Source organism: Panicum hallii, chromosome 5 (genome assembly GCF_002211085.1).
Source record: "Panicum hallii strain FIL2 chromosome 5, PHallii_v3.1, whole genome shotgun sequence".
Classification (NCBI taxonomy): domain Eukaryota; kingdom Viridiplantae; phylum Streptophyta; class Magnoliopsida; order Poales; family Poaceae; genus Panicum; species Panicum hallii.
The window spans coordinates 6793502-6813333 of record NC_038046.1 but is presented as its reverse complement, the minus strand read 5'-3'; the positions used below and the strand labels follow the sequence as shown (position 1 = coordinate 6813333).

At 42.3% G+C, this 19832-nt stretch overlaps 3 protein-coding genes across 7 annotated transcripts; 2 read left to right on the top strand and 1 right to left on the bottom strand.

Annotated features, from left to right (window-relative positions):
* Positions 1–1405: 1405 nt before the first annotated feature.
* On the top strand, positions 1406–4949 carry LOC112892208 (KH domain-containing protein SPIN1-like). 2 transcript variants are annotated; one of them, XM_025959340.1, is made up of 8 exons: positions 1406–1758; positions 1910–1998; positions 2299–2453; positions 2697–2792; positions 3509–3622; positions 3707–3823; positions 3924–4067; positions 4457–4949. In XM_025959340.1, exons 1-8 carry the CDS (start codon positions 1661–1663, stop codon positions 4586–4588), a joined length of 945 nt encoding a protein of 314 aa, XP_025815125.1. In that variant the 5' UTR covers positions 1406–1660; the 3' UTR covers positions 4589–4949. The 2 variants fall into 2 exon arrangements, with proteins under 2 accessions (XP_025815125.1, XP_025815127.1); XM_025959342.1 differs by lacking the exon at positions 2697–2792 and having other exon boundaries at positions 1411–1758.
* Positions 4950–5857: 908 nt separating this feature from the next.
* Positions 5858–8820, top strand: LOC112892212 (WUSCHEL-related homeobox 8-like). The gene is made up of 3 exons (XM_025959345.1): positions 5858–6587; positions 7852–8373; positions 8450–8820. Exons 1-3 carry the CDS (start codon positions 6374–6376, stop codon positions 8533–8535), a joined length of 822 nt encoding a protein of 273 aa, XP_025815130.1. The 5' UTR covers positions 5858–6373; the 3' UTR covers positions 8536–8820.
* Positions 8821–9590: 770 nt separating this feature from the next.
* LOC112892200 (probable LRR receptor-like serine/threonine-protein kinase At1g06840) lies at positions 9591–19207 on the bottom strand. Of its 4 annotated transcripts, none has more exons than XM_025959328.1 (21): positions 18563–19207; positions 17776–17941; positions 17060–17207; positions 16591–16662; positions 16201–16272; positions 15966–16109; positions 15805–15876; positions 15639–15710; positions 15201–15275; positions 14613–14681; positions 14310–14378; positions 14170–14241; positions 13925–14011; positions 13777–13845; positions 13026–13522; positions 12537–12689; positions 11842–12128; positions 11633–11684; positions 11152–11402; positions 10874–11008; positions 9591–10219 (listed from the first exon to the last, which is right to left on the bottom strand). In XM_025959328.1, exons 2-21 carry the CDS (start codon positions 17879–17881, stop codon positions 9875–9877), a joined length of 2847 nt encoding a protein of 948 aa, XP_025815113.1. In that variant the 5' UTR covers positions 17882–17941; positions 18563–19207; the 3' UTR covers positions 9591–9874. The 4 variants fall into 4 exon arrangements, with proteins under 4 accessions (XP_025815113.1, XP_025815114.1, XP_025815115.1 ...); XM_025959329.1 differs by having other exon boundaries at positions 17776–17927; XM_025959330.1 differs by lacking the exon at positions 17776–17941 and having other exon boundaries at positions 18563–19185.
* Positions 19208–19832: the final 625 nt, after the last annotated feature.

Here is a 19832-nt window from a genome sequence, read left to right as displayed (position 1 = left end):
AATGTCCTCCTAAATTCTCTATTATCATTTCAGACATAAACAAACTTTCCAATACATTCGCTTCCTATTATCATTTCAGTCCATGAACGTGTCCTGGTTGCAATGCTTCTGAAATTGTTTTCACGTAAAGTGTAATTATTTTGCATATTCAGTAACCACGGTCTCAGTTATGAAAAGCATGCTTGAACTTTGAGAGCTAATGAAGTAATTATATTAATGATAGCAAGTCTTACATTACTTTAAAACCAAATAGTTATCACTAGTAAAACTTGTATTGAGTTTAATCCTATAACGAGATAATTATGATAGGCTATGAGATGGGAGGAGTTGCTATAAAAGCATGAGAATGCTCTCATCCGCTAATGTCATCCTCATATGTTTGATAGGTGGGTTGCTAACAATATGCGTGAAGTTACACAATAAAAGGAAGCTTCAATGTGCAAGAATATCTTTTCTGTGTCAAGTGTGGATAGAAGGACACAGAGAGTTAAGGGCCGCGAAAACTAAAAGCCCAATTAACCAAGCCAAAAAAGATAAATTCAGTTATTCTGTTTATTTTCATTTTCTCAGGGTGTTGGAATAATTGATGTAATCTGATAAGTCAAATTTCCACACCAATCTTTATATTTTCTTTTGATGTAAGTAACACACATATTCACAATGATAAATTAGTGACCATTTTGGAGTCTAATTTTAAATTTGTTATTTTAACTAATAAATTTTGTAAATAACACACATATAGTTTATGTTCAATAGGCAATAACATTATCTCATGGACTAAGATTTTTTTGTCAACTGAAATAATTGGCCAAATTGATTCTTAGTGATTAATTTGGTCACGCAGAACATTAAAACCCATATAATGGTTGCAGTAAAGAAAAAAAATCCAAACTAAGGTAACCATATGCTAGTTTCACATATAAAGGACATTATACACATAATGACAACACATTGTACAGTGTTGAAATGCTGATTATGCGTGGACAATACTTTAGATAAAGATATTTAGTGGTATAGAAGATTTAGACATCAATTACGGGGTAGTATTACAAAGACAAAATGTGCATAGGGTAATTGTGAATGGAAGAAGGTTAAACATCGACGGCGGATGCTCGAAAGGCAGGGTTATTTGTAATTATTTTTAAGATAAATATGATGAGATGAAAATATAATTATATAATCTATGGAGCAAATAAATAGGGCCTTAATAGACAATGCCATTAAGCTTAATTTGACATGTTTTGTACAAATATGATTCAATTCTACGTATCCCTATGGGTAGATACCGAGATACGGTACGCTCTCAACGCATCCCCTAAACCCTACGTCAAACCGGGAAAGGAAAAAAAAAAGTATCACCAACCGGCGGCGGCTGCCAAAAACCTACTCCACCTTACCGCCGCTATAAACCCTACGAAGAGGGTAAAAAGGAGGCGAGCCAGCCGAAGAAAACCACAAGAGGAAGCGGCCGTTTTTGACATCTCGTATGCTTGATTTCGCTGGAATCCTCCGCGATTGATTTTACCGCACAGCGGAAAAGGAGATAAACACGATAAAAATCTAAGGAAAACGCAATCACATCTTCTCTTTGTCCGCCGCCGCCGCCGCCTCCTCTCTCCATTGGTAGCACCTTAATCTGACCCCTGCCCAGCCCGCCGCCATGGAGGCGCTGACGGCCACGGACAAATGCTTCTCCCCCGCCAGGTCGATGTCCCCGATGCCGATTATGAGGCCCCCTACATCACCGGACGCTGCCAGGTAAGACGGCACCCCGATTGGATTCTTGAAATTTACTCGCTTTTTGCTGTAATCTTGTTCCCCTGTTCTTGGTGTTCTTGGATCGTCGTCTGAATCGTGTCCTTTTTTCTGTATTGGTTCGGTGGGATTGGATTGGATTGCGTCGGCGCAGTCAGTATCTGGAGGAGTTGCTGCAAGAGCAACAGAAGCTCGGGCCCTTCGTGCAGGTGCTCCCAATCTGCGGCAGGCTGTTGAATCAAGGTAAGGATGATTCGGCTTTATAGTAGCAGTCTTGCTCAGATTCAGTAGTTCATCTGCTCAGTTCCTGTATGAGCTTGTGTCTTTATGATAAAAGAGCAGTCTTTTCATTTATTTGTTCGTAAAGGCACAATCGGTTTAACGTGGGATGACTTGTACGGAGAACTGACATTCCTGTATCTCAGTACAAGATGGAATTGTTTGCGTTCTGAGAATGGTAGCTTTATCAATGATAGGTATTTTTTTCGTATGCCAATGTTAACGCTGATCACAGACTTGAACTCTTGGAACCGTAATGTGCAGAGATAATGAGAATATCAAGCATGATTTCACACCTTGGACTTAGGGGAAATGAGAGGCTGCCACCAATTGCAAGTCCAAATCATATGCATCCATTGCCCCGGGTGCCCAATTTCTGTGGAAACGGTTTTGGTCCGTGGAATGGGATGCAACCTGAGGTATTTGCACTGTCTACTAAAGTTGTTTTAATTTGTTCCAGTTCATTTATTTACTTGATAGCTTGGCATCGTATGCTATCAAATTCTTGTTGAAAAAAATGATACTACAGATATATAGGTTATCTGAGATTGAAGCGAATCAGAAATATAATTCTGGCACTTTTGTTGTAGTTTTGTTATGATATACTCCATAGTCATATGAACCTGTCTTTAATGTGTTTATAAAAACTGCTCTTTGGATAGTGCAGCTGTTCACAAGTGTTATGTGGACGTCAAGATGCGGCGAATGGAACAAACAAGATACCTTCACATCTACTTAACATGTTATCATCAATGGATGTACGCATGAGTTCCAAAATGAACTGACCTCACCTACGTTGATGGAACTTTTCCTATTAGAAAACTACATTTAATATTCTTAGCTTCGAGTTTGACTATCCATTTATAGAAAAGCCTGATGACAGCGTTTGTTGATTGGAACAGTGCATGCATATCAAATACTTAGATATACCATCCATATAATTTAGTTATGGAATGAACAGATAGGTTCATCTGTTCTGCTTAATGCATTGGATCAGTTTGCTAGGCGGTGTCAAGGTATCCAGAAGATCTTAACGCCGCTAAATAGTCTCCACCTGCCCGCTACATTAGTGACCTAGTTTCATTCTGAATGATATTTTGCGCTTGGCCCATAAAAGTAGGCTTCAATGTTATGCTCTTTTTTAAAAAAATTTCTAAATGCCTAAATCTTACACTGCTTGAAAAGTCAACTTGGTTTCATGCGGGATGGTTTCTCCCCCCAAGCTTCCTTGAAGAGTACTTTAGAAGCTAGTGTATGTTCAGTGGTTAAAGTATGGTACCTAAAATGTTGGAGATATGCAGGATACTTTTGAATGATTTCGTATCATGCATGTTAATAGGAGAATAATATTTTTAGCTACTCTTGTTTTACAATTTTTTATTCTCATACTGCCATGCTATGTTATTGTTATCCATTTTATCTCTGAAGACGTAAGCTTAACTTACCATTCTATTCTCATACCTTGACTTTTCAGAGAAATGGTTTTCCTAGGGGAGCCATGGGCTGGCAAGGTGCTGCACAGAACCCTTCCTCTTACATCGTCAAGAAGATTGTGCGATTAGAAGTACCAACAGATGCTTACCCTAACGTATGTTCTTTCCTGCTTGTGATGGTTAACAATATCAAGCTGTTATTCATAACTTATCAATTACCCTTGATGCACTTCATGCAGTTCAACTTCATTGGCCGTCTGCTTGGGCCGAGGGGGCACTCACTGAAGAGAGTTGAAGCTACTACAGGCTGCCGTGTTTTCATTAGAGGGAAGGGATCCATCAAAGATCCTGTAAAGGTAAACAAATTCTTTCATATTCATAAGCTGATTCTTCAATTAGAGTAACACTTCGTGGGGCATGCATAAAATGCTGATGTATTCTGTCTATTTCCTGTAGGAGGAACAGTACAAGGGAAGGCCTGGCTATGAACACTTGGGAGATCCAACACATATCTTGATTGAAGCTGAATTACCTGCTGATGTCATTGACGCTAGACTGGCACAAGCACAGGAGATACTAGAGGAGTTGCTGAAACCAGTGGTACACATACCTCTTCCTTCATCCATTCCCCAATCTGCAAGCAAACAGTAACATTTTTGGAAAGGTCAATGAAATGATTTATTAAATAAGTTGTGTAACAAATTTTTTTGCGATTCCATTAAGTATTGGATATAAGTCATTTATGGATTAGCAATGTTAAATATGAACCAGTGGTCAATTTTCTTTTCTATGATACCATGCCATAACTGATAACATTGTTTGGGAGCGTTTGTGCCAATTTGTAGTTATATCCCATGGTCTGTTCCCATAATTAAACAAATAGAAGAGTAGCACACAATTGCTTTCTTCATCTCTGTGTTTTCCCCTTTTGTTTTGTTTCGTTTTATTTTTTGTAAAAAATGCCTATTCATTGATGGTATATCATGTAGGATGAGTCACAAGACAACATCAAGAGGCAACAACTTCGAGAACTTGCTATGCTGAACTCAGTATATCGAGAGGATAGCCCGCATCAGAACGGCAGTGCCTCTCCCTTCAGCAATGGCGGCACAAAACAGTGAGCGTGTGGGACTCATTTCCTCAACCCTTATCCTTGCAGAGACTTTCTCCCCAATCCTGCTCTCATGACAGACATAGCTTTTCTGATGCTCAAGCTCCTGTGATGGTGTTGGAATTCATACCATTGCTAGCTGGTGATTTTGATCTCCCTTGTGACGTTGACCTGCGGCTGAGATGACTAGTAGTGAACAAAATCCTCCATGGCTGTGTACTTAGGATACTTCTTTTATTTCTTCGTTGTCACCGACTATTAGCGCTGATAGTGCAGAGAGAGTTCCAGGATTTTAAGCTATTTGATTGACTACGAAGTTATGCCTGTGCAACATACAATTTGATCATGATAGTATTTGCCGACACATATTATATCTCTGAGACGCGATTTTCGGAAACATATTTCTGAGACGCATTTGCTGTAGCATGTTTGTCTGTTCAGTGAATGTTTTTCTTTTAAATTCCTTATATGTTGATTCGACATGTACGCGTGAAAGGGCCAGTAGGCAGTAACCGAATAATTGGAAGCGGGGTAACATATTTGTGCAGCAGTCTATAGTGACATGGCAGTGTTATAGACTTATAGTAGATAGCAGGCTATCTCCAATCTCAATTGCAGGAGGATAAACTTTTTGTTTTTTAGATGTGATGAGGTAGTCGGACCTCGCAAGAGCCAGAGGCGCTCTCGCGTCACCACTCCGAGCATAAATGTTAGTAGGACCTGTCTGTCAGTTTTTTTCTAATGCAATGAGCTCGTTCTTTCTCACTTCCCAATGCTCCTTTCTTTCCGTCTAGCTTGTAGTAGTAGCTAGGTGGTTTTTTTTCGACGACGAGCACCATTTTCTCACGTTCTCTTCCAACTGGGATAAGATCATGATGTGGCTATAGCTAGCAGAAGCTAACGCCGATGGAGATGCCCTAACGCAATCAGACAATGTGAAAAGGTTGAGATCACTTGGCACAGAGGACAAGTGCCTTTGCGCTTTCACTGTATCGTTTGCGCCCGTTTCAAAGGAAAGCGTATTGCTCGTGCTCCTGCGATCATTGCTGCCCACGTTGGGGGCCGGGCGACGTCGCCGTCCGCGGGTCTCCCCTCCTCGCTGCTGCATTGACCTCCCTACGCCTGGGACGGCCCCACCTGTCTGCCTGCCGCCGAACGACCGTCGCCGCTGGGGCCCGGCCCAACCCCAACTACCCCGCCGCACGTCACGCCGTAACGCGCGGCGCGGCCCGTCCGTCCCCTCCGTGTCCTGTCCGCATGCGCCCCGCCCCGCCGCCCGTAATTTCTTTCCGCCGCGACTCGCGGCGCCCGCTCGTGGCCGGTGCGCGCGCGTCCGCAACCCACACCGCCTTCCCACTCCCAAATAGTCCTCCGACCACTTTCCTCATCCCTGTCTTGCTTGCCATCTCCCCTCCCCTCTGCAGCTTCTGCTCTGCTCTGCACTCCCCTGCCGTCCTGCGGCGTTCGCTTCACCTGCTGCTGCCGCCCGTCGCCAAACTCCAGTCACCACCCCGGCACCCCGCCAGGCGCGGCCGTTCCTCCCGCGAGAGGACGCGTGTCCAAGCTAGGCTGGCGGCACCTTGTTCCGCGTCGCATGGACTCCTGCTGTGTCTGTGTGCTGCCCCCCAGCCGCCGCCCGCATCGCTGCTAACCGGGTGCCTGCCTAACCGGCCGATTTCCTTCCTTGCATAGCTCCATTCCACCGCACAAATAGCGCGCGGCTTTCCCAATTCCCACCCTGTGGCCCTTTTCCGAGATCTTTGCCACTTTGTGCGTCCTGTAGCGGCTGGAGGTGATGGAGTGGGGGGACAGGGTCAAGGAGGCCGCCGCGGCCGCCGCGGCAGCGGACGAGAGGGCCGGAGGTGGGGAGGGGCTGGGGGGGTATGTCAAGGTGATGACCGACGAGCAGATGGAGGTGCTCCGCAAGCAGATCTCCATCTACGCCACCATCTGCGAACAGCTCGTCGAGATGCACCGCACCCTCACCGAGCACCAGGACTCCATTGCAGGTCCGTCGGCGCACTTGCTGACAAAACAATTACAACTCTCTAGTCTAGCTGCTCCTTGTTTCTTGCTTGTGCTCGCAGCAATATGATGGAGTTTGGAAGTGCAAAATTGGGGGATTACTTTTGCCTTGGTGCTTGCATTGTCGCTTGTGAGGGCTCCATGTTCACCTCTTTGTCCGGAAAGGAAAAAAAATTATTCTAATTTTCCCCATCACTTGCTCTAAAGGCCGGACCCTTTGTCTGTTAACGTGCTTTAACTAGTTTTACGAAATTCGTAGCGATCAAGTTTTATTTCATTTGTACTAACTGTTTCAAGACTAATTGCATTAGTTGTCATTACTCCACGAGCAGGCCTCATTTCATTGCTATTGCTCTTCTGTTCAGTTTATGTTCAGTATTCAGCAAGTCAGCCTGCTTTCTCCAATTGGTGAAGTCAGATCATTTTCACTCTGTTCATGTTCCTAGATACATATTTGTGGCTTTTACTCTGTTCTACTTTGCTGAAGTCATGGGTACTGTCTTAGCATTGGTAAATGGTTGGTAATACTGGGTACGAGGTAGTAAAATTTGGTTCATCATGCATTATTTGCTGTCATTAATTGTACTGCGATATGTTAAGTTTATTGTTCACATGAGATACTACATAATACTTGTAAAGTATCTTGATAATTAAATGTAATGATAAGTACATGCACTACATTGTTTCTCTGCAGAAAAGCTAGGGCACTGCATCTGCATTGCTCGCTGAAACTAGAACTTGCAGACAGAATTCCATATAGCTGAGCTTGTTGTCTTGTTGAACCAAAGCTGCAAAGCATACAATAAACAAACTACAATCCAGATGCTTCTCTTCTGTTTTGCTCTAGTTAAGAACTTTTTTTTATCATTATGCTGCTCTCACAATTCAATTTCCCGAGTCTTGCTACAACCACCACAGGATTACCATACTTCTGGTTCGCGAACTTTATTCTGTGATTTTGTTAAAAAAAATGTTTTATTGCTTGCAGAGTAAATTACAAAAAAAAAGAAACTACCAATCAATTTGATGTGTGTGTAGGTACTTGATGATAGGTCAAAGTGCCGATGCATTAATGCGATGTATTTTAGGAAGTTGACAATAGGTTCAGTTTACCAAACAGCAGAAATCCTTTAATTTATTCCTTTTTCGAGCTGATCAACTAATGTAGGAATGATGTTGTTGATGGAATATATAGTTCTTTCTTCTTCTTTTTTCCCTGGTCGATTGAAGTTTGGTTTTCTTCTGTAGGAATGAGGTTCAGTAATCTGTACTGTGATCCTCTAATTATTCCTGGAGGTCACAAGATCACAGCAAGGCAACGATGGCAACCAACACCGATGCAGCTGCAGATCCTTGAGAACATATTTGACCAAGGCAATGGAACGCCAAGCAAACAAAAGATAAAGGAGATAACAGCAGAGCTCTCACACCATGGCCAGATCTCTGAGACAAATGTCTACAACTGGTTTCAGAACAGACGGGCACGGTCGAAGCGGAAGCAGGCTGCTGCTTTACCTAATAATAACACTGAATCTGAAGCTGAAGTGGATGAGGAGGCCCTAACCGACAAGAAGCCGAAGTCAGATAGGCTGCTCCATGAAAACAAGGCTATGAATGTTCACAGTGCTGAGAGGATCTCAGGGATGCACCACTTTGATGCAGATCATGATCAAATCGGTGGCATGATGTATGGATCCAATGAAAACGGCATGAGATCGTCTGGCGGTTCAGGCCAGATGTCCTTCTACGAGAACATCATGTCGAATCCAAGTACGTCCTCTGTCATTACTTCGTTAGGCAACACCAAATTGCAAAAGATTTACAGAAGTTGATGCTATCTTTGCAGGAATCGACCATTTCCCAGGGAAGGTGGAGAGCTCCCGGAGCTTCTCACATCTCCAGCACGGGGAAGGCTTCGACATGTTTGGATGACATCTCCCTGCACCGAGTTACCCTGTAAAAAGTGATTGCTGACGGCATCGCCCAATTTGCTGACATGAAAGTTCATCCTGAGCGACTCTGTTGCTTGCCATGGTCTGGTTTAACCAACCCCCAGATGGAAGCTAGCTCTCCTGGAACCTACTTGTTGGAATAGGTGTAAGAAGTTGATATATAGTATTTGCCCGTAGTCTATCATACGCTCAATTATTTTCATGTAATCCCTCCACGTTTGCAAATTTAGCATGAGACTGTCATATGCTATGCAGCAGCTTCTTATCGTGCTTGCCTTTTGCTCTGTTTTCTCACAGAAATGTCACAGAAATTTAGCGTTCGGATCTGCTTCTCTCTTAGTCTTAGGAGAAGATTTACACATCGTCAAATGCTCTTCTGCAACAATGAAAGCATAAGTTTAGCTGAAGACTGGAACGCATTAGAGTATAGCAGATACAAGGTACTAGGTACAGGGGCACGAGTTCTTTTTTATCTGAAGCTGTAGTTGAGAATTAGGTTATCCGATTCAGCAAAATAATCGGATGGGATTATTCATCGCGATCCAATACAGGGGACAAATTAAAAATATTCGGATCGCGATTATTCATCGCAATCCAAACTAGGGGGCAAAATGAAAATAACCAGATCGCGACCAGGGGGCGATGTGAAAAAATTTCTACTACCCTTCCTCCTCCCTTCTCCTTCCCGGCGAGCCTATCGACGCAGCGGCGATCGCCCGCCGCGGAGCACACGGATTGGCGAAGCTCTTGGAACTAGGCGTCCGCCTCCTCTCCTCTCGGCTCGCCCGCGCGACCAGGCCAATTCTTCCGTCCCTTCAGCCTTCGCCCTTCGGCCTGCATGGATGCGAGTTTCATTCCTGCCCCAGTGGCCGATTGCCTGAAAACACCAATCGCAATCTGGTCGTCTACTCGTCTACTCCCGTCTACTGGTCTTGGCCCGTGAGGCGTGACAATGGGATGGGATGGCCCGCTGCCACCGGCGGTATGGCCGGCCGGGCACGCGCGGAAGACGTTCGACCAAATGCCACAGCGACATCAACCCAGGGATTCCCGTCCACATCCAGTGTACGTAACTGATGAGTTACACTTACATCAGTATATGTACATGCCTCACCTGCATTTTTACAACTGCTACAAGTACATCACACCCTGATCCCTGCAGCACTACTTCACACCAACACCCACTCATGTACAGACCAACTCTTCCAACAGCAGCGGAGGGAACACCACCCCTGGCATTACTCCTATCACTACTTACAAAGCTATGCTCCAGCGGCAGGTGCCTACAAAACTATTTCCAGCGCGGCCAGCGTCAGCAACTACCGGGGAGCCACCGTCCCGGAGGGGATGCCACTGTCCACCTGGCCGCTACCGGACATATGCGAGGACACGTACAGTGGCCCCGTGGTGGTCGAGGACGACATGGTCTTCGTCAGCAAGCCTGATCCCGTGGTCTCGGACAGGATGTCCTCTCCCTCGGGCAGCACGCTCCGGATGGTCTCGAGCTCTCTGACAATGTCGGCCATATAGGGCCTCGCCTCGGTCTCGTCCCGGCAGCACTTGATTGCCAGGGAGAGGAACCTCGTCACGCATTCCGGAGGGTACGAGGACATTCGGCTGTCGATGATCCTGGAGATATCGCCTGATTGGTAAGCCAAGTTTACCTGCAGCAAGAGCAAATCGTTTTGATTTTTATTCATCTGTTTAAATCCAATAAAATAAATAAAGGAGCTCCGAATAGCAAAGAATATGCAACTAGTTCATTGGAGATAAGCAAATGCATGTTGAGGTATCTCTATTTGCTATGTTGACAATCACTTTCAAACAATTCAAACCTATATAGGGTTCAGTAAGTTTCCTAAGCATCAATGCTGAAGCCAGGCTTACTACTTTGAATGATACGTGATGGTTTCAGTATCTCAATACTTCACACTCTACGGTAAATGTTACTTGATGGCTTCATCTATAGGCAAGTAATCAAATAAAATAGAGAAATTGGTGGTCTTGTCCCTACTTTGCAGTGCAATTGTGATTATACCCTCCTTTTCCTTAACTTTGTGATTATACCCTTACTATTCACAAGTCAACGCGATTTTGCCCCTATTCAACGCGATTTTACCTCTATTTTGACCGATGACTAGGGCTAAAATCGTGTTGACTAGGGGCGGGCAAAATTGCATTGACTTGTGAATAGTAAGGGTAAAATCACAGAGTTAAGAAAAATGAGGGTAAAATCACAATTGCACTGTAGTAAAGTAGAGGCAAGAACACAAATGCCCCCAATAAAATAATTGGGGCTGGGGTGGGAATGTTTTTACCTCTCTAACAATGTTTTTACCATGCTGGATCGGCTTCATTCCAGTCAATAGTTCGAGAAACACAACACCAAGGCTATACACATCGCTTCTTTCCGTCAGTTTATGAGTCAGGAAATATTCTGGGTCGAGATAGCCCTGGTGAAAGGGAAAAAAAAATGGTTATGATCACCTTAACATCTACACCATATTAGTGTGCTCAAATGGCTATCTGACAAGACACAGAAAAATGAGATCATGGTGAGTGGTGTTGCTTCTTTGCTAGGTGTAATGCCACTTACTGGGGTGCCCTTAACAACAGTTGATATATGAGCTGGCAAAGTCCCTTCAATATCAGGCACAGGAGCAAGCCTCGAAAGACCAAAGTCAGCCACCTTCGCTACAAACTTGGAGTCCAGAAGAATGTTGCTGGCCTTGACATCACGGTGAAATATAGGAGGATCTGCCTCAGTATGCAGGTATAGAATTCCTTTAGCAGCACCAAGCGCAATATGCACTCTCTGACCAAAGCTCAGATGTCTTTCAGTCTTAGCTGTGAAAATGTTGAGTAAGATTATATGCTTCGCCAAATACATTTCTAAGAACTATGCATTTTAATATGCAATGCTAAACCAAAAGCTATGCAAACATGCAATATAGAAAATAGACACCAAAAATAAAAACCGTGGGATGGCCTTGATCGCGGGTAATCTTAAACGTGGATGTCTATGCTGGTCATATGGAAAACAAAAGGGAAATTTGAACAAGTCAATTCCCACTTACCAGAAAGATGGTCACGTAGGGTACCATTGGGCATGAACTCATACACCAGCATCTGGAAAACATAATTCTCTATGAGGGGAGCATACTGCAAACTCAGCAAATTGACTGCAGAATCACTAGCTCTAAGCACATTTATTCTTTCACAACGTGGAGAGGGCCGTGGGGAAAATTTCCAAGATCATTAATAATTCAAAAGATTGGAAACGCACCTGCTCGTCTTCTTCATCACAATAGCCAACAAGAGAAACCAAATTACGATGATGTAATCTTGACAACAATTCTATTTCTGTACAGAACTCCTTTGAACCTTGCAGAGAATCTTCATGTGCACGCTTGATCGCCACAGCTGTTCCATCAGCTAAATTTCCTTTATAAACTTTTCCATAGCCTCCCTGACCAACTTGAGCTGAAATATTAAAATCGCCTGTTGCTGCAGCCATTTCTTCAAATGTGAAGCATTTCACGCCATCAACCTTGACAGGAAACCTTGAAAGTACTGCAAAACAATATGCATCTTTAGATACTATGATTATTTTTTAGAAGAATAGATTCTGCTATTTGAGCCAACCTAATATCTATCACAAGGCTAAATTTTATTCACTGCAGAGATGAAACATTTTGAATAATTTTCTACTGTTCAGAGCTCCCAATATAATGTATTTGAATGAGGTCATGAAACCAAGACTGACGACTTGGTTCCAAATTCTGAGATTTAGACATATGCAAAAATAGTATCTTTCTACTATAATATGTTACTATAAGTATTGCTTAACATATTTCCTTTTCATCTTAAAACAGTAAGATGTTTTAAGTCGTCGGCTAGCAACCCTAAACCCCGTCTATGCACCACACGTTGTTGTATCTCCATTTTTGTGAGAGGAAAAAAAAAGGAAAATTGACTTACGTGACCGCCTTGAAACCGTTCGACGTTTTCTACGCCTTTTCATTATAAGAACTGTAGAAACCACAGATAGTGCAATGGCAGCAACAATTGTCCCTACCAAAATGCCAGCTAGTGCACTCTTTTTTAAACCTGATGACACCACAGTAGGAAATTCTGCAAAAGGTAATAGCCAGTAAACCAGAGGTTTATCAAATTAGTTGTAGCATTCTTGTACAAATATATGAAACATGTTCTAACTTATGTCTTGGCAAAAGAAATACAGTAATAGTGTGAAGAGTTTCGACTAATAGTTTCATACTCCCTCCATCCTAAATTATTAGTCGTTTTAGCTTTTCTAGATACATAGTTTACTATGCATCTACATATATGTTTATGTCTAGGTGCATAGTAAAGCCTACGAATCTAGAAAAACCAAAACAACTAATAATTTGGGAGGAGGGAGTATGATAGAACTGGGAAAGAAATTGCGGCCAAGTAAGTTTCACGTACCATCTTCATAGGAACCAAGTGTGAAATTAAGAAGCTCATATGGACCAAAAACATCTGATAGAGTTATCCGCCATCCAGCAAGTACTTGCCTGAGCCGCTCCACCTCAGTCTTATTGAATAAATTTGTATTATCTGGGAATAACTTTAAATGTGTGTTAAGCCTTGGGCCTGTCTCCCACATGTATCGTTCGATGTACAGCTGATAAACACTTAATTCCAGCAGAGAGGTTAAGTCGGTCTCGAAAGCCTCTTTGTAGGGAAGGAAGTCTGATATGCCTGGACTCTTCAGTCGAAATCCAACTCCCAGAGGCGCAGCACAAAAACAAGGTATTGGGGATGCTGGATTGTATTCAAAAGTTTTATCCGTTGGGCAAGGCTTACACAAACTATTAATTTGCCTTCCCTCTCCAGATGGTGCTTCAATTACAGATCTAGGTTGGCAAAGATTAGCTGCTCGGGCTGCATTAGATGTCGTGCATACAGGGTTTCCATAAAGTCTGCAGAAAATGGTAATATTTTTTTGTTGCATCAGAAACTGAGAAAATTCGCTTGAAAATTTGAGCTTTTTTTTATCAGTGTTCTAGATATGTGGAACCTTAATATCTGCTATCTACATCAGCAGTGACCCGATGACAGGTAAGGCTACTAATTAGCAAATTCATCTGAGCTTTTGCATTGAACATTTTATATCCCAACAAATTATACAGTTGAACATAATACTAAAGAGGAAATATCTCCATGGTGAACTTACAGAACAGTGACAGCTTCTGGGGGGTCAAATGAAACTGGAATAGTGTCAAGGGCGTTATTTTGGAAATCCCTGCATTAATTGAATACTATCTTACACAGAAGTATATCTCAAAAAGTATAAGAGAGAACATATGTGAAGATTGCCATACAGAATAAGGGTTCTATTTCCCGTAAAAGTAATGTTTCTCCAAATTGCCGGTGGAACAGAACCATTTAGGTGGTTCCCATTGACTGACCTGTGAAATGGAAATTTTAGATAACATGGTATAAGAGTAGTGCTGCCAGCATATTTTTCTTGAAAAGTTTGATCATTTTTAGTTTGACAAGGAATGAACTTTTTTCAATATCAGCATAGCGGTACATAAATGTCTCTTCTAAGTTAAATAGTACTTACAAGAACTGAAGATCAGGTAGCCCTGAGAAGTTTGGTGGAACAGTTCCATTAAGAAAGTTATGTGACAAATCACTGCCAAAAAGATGAAATTAGCTTCATTTTAAAAAAAAATATATGAAAGATTGTCAAAAGCTACATACACTGTAGTGATACTTGAAGCAAGCCTATTAGTTGGTATAGATCCTTCCAATTGGTTCCAGCTAAGATCCCTGAAAATACATGGAATTAATACCAATATATTTCAAATAACATCCGGGATTGATAATTGAGTGGTATCTTTCTGATTCTAGTGTGAAGATAATCACTAAATGCATTTAAGAAATAATATTGACAAAATAACTCTTTCAGAAATTCTGTAACAAGCTGATGTAAAAAGGATAGTATATGATTGTAAAATGTCTAACAGCTAAATAAAGGAAATTGAGCATTCAATCTGGACTTACAAGTAGCTAAATTTAGGTATGCCACTCATATCGGGAACAGCTCCTTGCAAACTGCAGTTCCTAAGACTCCTGGTAACATGGAAAAGGATGGTTTACCCCGCACATCTTGATTTGAGTTTAAACATAATGCTGACTGAATGCTGCTTGCCCTTCTTAAATGGAGATAATGAAGTAAATTGCTGTTTTAGTTATCAGTGAGAATGATCTCCAGAGGCACAGAGTGAAAGAAGAGTTCCTATAGAAACTATTTGGCTGCTATGACTTGTAATAGGAGAGTTGCATAAAAATTAAAAAAAAGTTTACCTATGTGATATCCTGGGCTTTTTTTAGAACATTGTGATAACCTGGACTTGATATACTGGCTATCTCAACTAAAAGCATAAGCTGTTTAGGAAATATAAACATTTTACGCATAATATTTTTCTTTTTCCGCTAATCTTTTAATCACCAGTGCATAACATTTCTAACAAAGTTTTTTCTCATTAAAAATAACTTGCAAGAGCTCTTTACTTCTTAAAATTTTCTTTCACACTCATCTACCTCAAATTCTAAGAAGAGAAAACTTGATGGAAAAGGGGTTACACTCACAGCTTTAGAAGTGTTTGTATGTTGCTGTATTCAGTAGGGATAGAGCTTCCACTGAAGTTGTTGTTATCAGCCTGACTATTGTAGAAAGACAGATATACGAGAAATTATTGTCATACATATAGATAAATAGGTCTAATCTCAACCGAATAAGAAAACATTTTCAAAGAGAGAGGTTTGCGCTAGTTGTTTAAAACATTAGAAAGTTATAACCATTATATTTTATTAATATGTCATACTTTACAAAGAAGTGAAGCATACTCAAGAAATTGGTTTTATTACTTAAACTTCTTAAAAATTCAGAAATAAAGGAGAGTGATCATCTGTCAACCTCATGCTACCATAAGCTAGTACAAATTCTCTGAAAACTGGAAGCTATTATGTTGTGTGTCAATTTCTATAGTAAGGAAATCTCATTGGAGTACAGAAAAATGTACTTACAGTATCTCCAAACTCTGTGTTTCCGCTAATTTTGGGGGAAGAGGCCCAGATAAATTATTGTTGTCAACAAGGCTGCAAGTTTCAGTAGAATAACGTATTAATGGCACAACATATCTGTAACTCGCATAACAAAAAAAAAATCAGAGAAAAGTATATATCCACTTACAGATGAAGGAGTGAAGGCAATCTGGACAGCTCAGATGGGATTTGCCCACTTAGTGAGTTATTGTTCATGTGACTAAAGGTAAAAATGGAACTAATCAGTACTAAGTTTATAATTGAGAAGCGTAATGGATGGGCAGAAAAATAAAGATACTCATCACTTACAGATGTTTTATGCTTGTTAAGTTAGCAAATGATTTGGGTATGGGGCCTGATATGTTGTTCTCATCGATTTGTAATCTGTTTAAGTTCACCAGATAGCCGATCTCATCAGGTAAAGAACCAGATAGCTGATTACCATTCAAAGTTCTGCAAGATTGTGCAGGGACAGTTAGCAGTGTTCGTACTTCGTATCTAAAGAAATGGTAGTGGAAAATTTGCTTAGAGAGGAGAAACTTACATGAGCTTCAGCGTTGTGATTTTTCCAACTTCTCTGGGGATTTGCCCAGTTAAATTGTTCCACATGAAGTCCCTTGAAAAAGAACATTCCATACAAGTTAGTAAACATATGCTGGGTAACCTAATGGAACGGCTACAAGAGCATCATGGAGAAAAGAAGAAGAGTTCTAACTATGAAAATAAACAGTTAAAATAGATAAAGCCAGGACTTGTTTTTATGATATCTTTTGTAAGTTCCTAGTTAGTCAGAAATTTAGGGGTTTGCTTTATATTTAGTTAACCGTATAGAGCATGAAGTAGAGCCGTGAGGTACACTGTTTATGAAATGCTTGAAAATGCTCATTTCAGTTTGCACTAAGTAGCATCAATGGTCTGTCAAATTAGTACTCACAATGTTTTCAGCTGGGATAGAAGGCCGACCTCTGGTGCCAAAGTTCCGGAAAGATTCATCTTAAACAACTGTCTACAAGAATCAATATCCACTGTTACAACTAAATGTTACACTCTATATGGAAAAATGACAGAAATAAATAATAAACAGATATTAGGATGTACTCCCTCTGTTTGAAATTGGTAGGCATATTAACATCTCAAATAATCAAAAGTAATAAATTTTGACCAACAATTATTCAAATCATATGCATGCTTAGTGTATAAATGTAGATTCATATTTCATAGATCTTTCAATATGACGTTGTTTTTTTAGCAATTGATGATATATTGTAAGAAAATTTAGTCAAACTATATATCTAAACACTTTAAAATCCTAAAACGGCTAATAAAAACAAACAGAGGGAGTAAGATAGTCTAGCAACTAAACCTTTGTGGATGTAATAAATAATGTGGAAAATTCATCATACATTTCTGTTACATGAAGATATGAATCACTAGGTATCTTGTCACAGAAGATTCCTGTCCAACGGGATGTGCATGGATCCCCACGACCCCAATTCTTAAGTTTATTAGAAGGATCAATTAAACTTCCTTTAATTGCCTTGAGAGCGTTTACTGCAAATACAAGAGAGGCAATATTCAGCAGCAGTTCAAAAGATCAACAGAGTATCAGAGTAGTGGAGAATATTGTTACTGTCTGAACTAGACACGCCTGATCAAGAAACAGAATGTGAATGCATACGCATTTCAAAATATGTCAACGAGAACCAATCCCTAGACCCTAGTTATGCCTCCTACCTACTTGAATAAGGTGTGTATTACAAAGATATCGCATTTCTCAGCATGTATTGTCTGTGAAGTGATTTTGATTAGTTCACGAATATTACTGGCCTGTGCAACAAACTTGATTACATATACATCGTAGAAATGGACTATGGACAATTAACCAACAGAACCAGAAGCCAAAACGAGTTCTTCAAAACTTTCAGTGAATTTGAACCATGCAACAGGAGGACTGACAGTGAATCTACAAAAAATTGGGCCTGCTTGAATCAAAGCTTCAGGTCAATTTCCAGTTAGATGGTAATTGGTAAAGCGTCTCTCATTTCTTTCTGGCTCGAGCAATCCCCAACGATCTGACTCAAAGCTCTGACGGAAGAAAGCAAAGACAGCAGGGGATTACCTTCAGTAGGGTCAGTTCTCTGTCCCCTTGCAACATTCACGCAGCCAGTGTATAGAAGAAGAAGGATCACTGCATGCAGGATGCCTCCAACTCTAAGGTTGCCCATGTCTGAATAGGAGATATATCAGCAGCCAGTTGTCAAGTTGTCATCCCTGCGAGAGCATAACTGCTAACAATCTGAGACCATCCAAACCATGGAAAGACACAAATGGTATGGAGCAGTATCAAATGATCGGCGAGCACAAAATGGAGGTGCCTCTTTGTTCAATCTTCACAGCATGACAGGGCTATCTTATCTTATTATGCCTAGGTGTGAAAGCATGCCAGTCGCCCCAGATTCTCAACGGCCTTTCTGACCTAACACCGGTCTGCTGTTCATACCAACAGCCCCTGGAGAAAATATGGCCCGGAGCGAATAAGATCAACTACTGACTTTTATTGACTAGAGAAAAGTAAACAGGGTTAAACATGTTGCTTAAACTCCACAGCAACTGGTAGAGAGGACATCAACGCTGACAGCAACGCCATCTAGAGGAATTAGGACTCGCCAACTGAATTACAGGATTGTAGTCGTACCGTACGGCAGTACTACCTTGATAGTTTGAATTTTATTAAGCATATGTCTCTTTTTTTCTACAGAAAAGCAAAGCTCTGATAGTTAGATGGTGCTTGGTGCATATGGGAAGAAAGGAACACAAGTGAAAAATGATCGAGTAGCCAAGGAAGACATGGGCAAGCTCGAGCGAAATCGCATCGGAAGAAGAGAAAACAAGTGTGGTGAACTCACCAGCAGAACCCCGGGAATCCTTGCTGAACAGAGCTGCGCGAGAACAGACAATCGGAGGAGACACAGGAAACTCCAAGAACCCGGCAGGCCTTTGGAGCTACGGGCTGACACCTCTCTCTGCTCCCGGGACGAATCCACCAGCTCGACCAAGCCCGATCGAGCGGCAGGCACAGCAAGGAGCACAGGACGAAAACGCCGGGCAGGTAGCGGCCGGAGAAGAAGAACCGAGGGCTCGAGAGCAGGCGAGGAGACGGCGGACAAGCTCGCCTTTGCTTCCTTCCTCCTCCGCCGGCAGAGCCAACAAGTAGCAGCGGCCGAACAGGAAACCGCTGCGAAGCGAAGATCGCCCGTTTTCAATAGTGCAAGCGGCTCCTCCGCGCCGGTGGTAACAGCGGCGATTGGCAGGTGAGCCGAGGCGAGTGGGTTGTTGGGTCGGCAATAGGCTCGGAACAGGGGGGCTCGTTTTGTTAACGGCGGCGCCCTGGCTTTTTACATCGTGCACACGTCTCCGCACCAGCCCCCACCCGCTACAGGTGGGAACTCGCCGCGGCTCAGGCCAGTCAACCGCCGGCGACCGCTTCCCAGCTCCTCCCACTACTAGTAGTAGAAAATGCAGTAGAAGGTGGTGGCGCATTTCCCCTGCACGCTTTCGCGGTGCGCCGAGACGGGCGCGGCATTAATGCTCCCCCGGAAAGCTGGGAGGTGGGAGTTGGCTGCTTTTGGTTGCTTCTCCGGTTCCCCCTTGCCTGTTCATACTTCATCGTCAGACTGAGACTGACGAGGCGGACGGAGTCACGGAGATGGCTTGCCGGTTGGTGGTGGTTTCCGATGGCGATTCTGATTTGGGTTTCCCTGCTGGTTTTTCTGGCGCTGGCCTCCGTATCCTGAAGGACGGACTGGGCAACAAAAGTTGTACAATGTAGTAGTACGCTGAGAGGACTTGTGGTGCTTCCAGCTACCAGTTTTCATACCATCTCTGTCTTTTGATGAAGTGGATCACATAATATAGTATGTAATATTGTAATGGTGTACTGGAGTAGTAGTACGTAATCATGCACGCCGTTTTCGCTACGTTTCTTAATCCATATAGCATGGGGACCTCAGACGGATCTCTTGATGGAATGGACTTGTCTTTATTTGCGAAAAGCAATGGAATGGGTTACTCTAGGGTCCATTATTCTACGTTCTCTCTCTGGCGCTGCGTCCAGGTCACTCCGTGCGTGCTCCAATGGATACAAAGCTCGCTTTTTTCTTATCGGAATAGGAAAAA

What these genes read in the sequence shown, in the direction of transcription:
- LOC112892208 (XM_025959340.1), top strand. Translation starts at nt 1,661, where the DNA reads ATGGAGGCGCTGACGGCCACGGACAAATGCTTCTCCCCCGCCAGGTCG. An exon ending in CGGCAGGCTGTTGAATCAAG is followed by an intron (nt 1,999 to 2,298) that starts GTAAGGATGATT and finishes CGTAATGTGCAG; the next exon opens with AGATAATGAGAATATCAAGC. An exon ending in CAACAGATGCTTACCCTAAC is followed by an intron (nt 3,623 to 3,706) that starts GTATGTTCTTTC and finishes CACTTCATGCAG; the next exon opens with TTCAACTTCATTGGCCGTCT.
- LOC112892212 (XM_025959345.1), top strand. Translation starts at nt 6,374, where the DNA reads ATGGAGTGGGGGGACAGGGTCAAGGAGGCCGCCGCGGCCGCCGCGGCA. An exon ending in GCACCAGGACTCCATTGCAG is followed by an intron (nt 6,588 to 7,851) that starts GTCCGTCGGCGC and finishes TTTCTTCTGTAG; the next exon opens with GAATGAGGTTCAGTAATCTG. An exon ending in GAACATCATGTCGAATCCAA is followed by an intron (nt 8,374 to 8,449) that starts GTACGTCCTCTG and finishes CTATCTTTGCAG; the next exon opens with GAATCGACCATTTCCCAGGG.
- LOC112892200 (XM_025959328.1), bottom strand. Translation starts at nt 17,881, where the DNA reads ATGGGCAACCTTAGAGTTGGAGGCATCCTGCATGCAGTGATCCTTCTT. An exon ending in ACTTGGTTCCTATGAAGATG is followed by an intron (nt 12,690 to 13,025) that starts GTACGTGAAACT and finishes TACCTTTTGCAG; the next exon opens with AATTTCCTACTGTGGTGTCA. An exon ending in CCTACGTGACCATCTTTCTG is followed by an intron (nt 11,403 to 11,632) that starts GTAAGTGGGAAT and finishes ACATTTTCACAG; the next exon opens with CTAAGACTGAAAGACATCTG.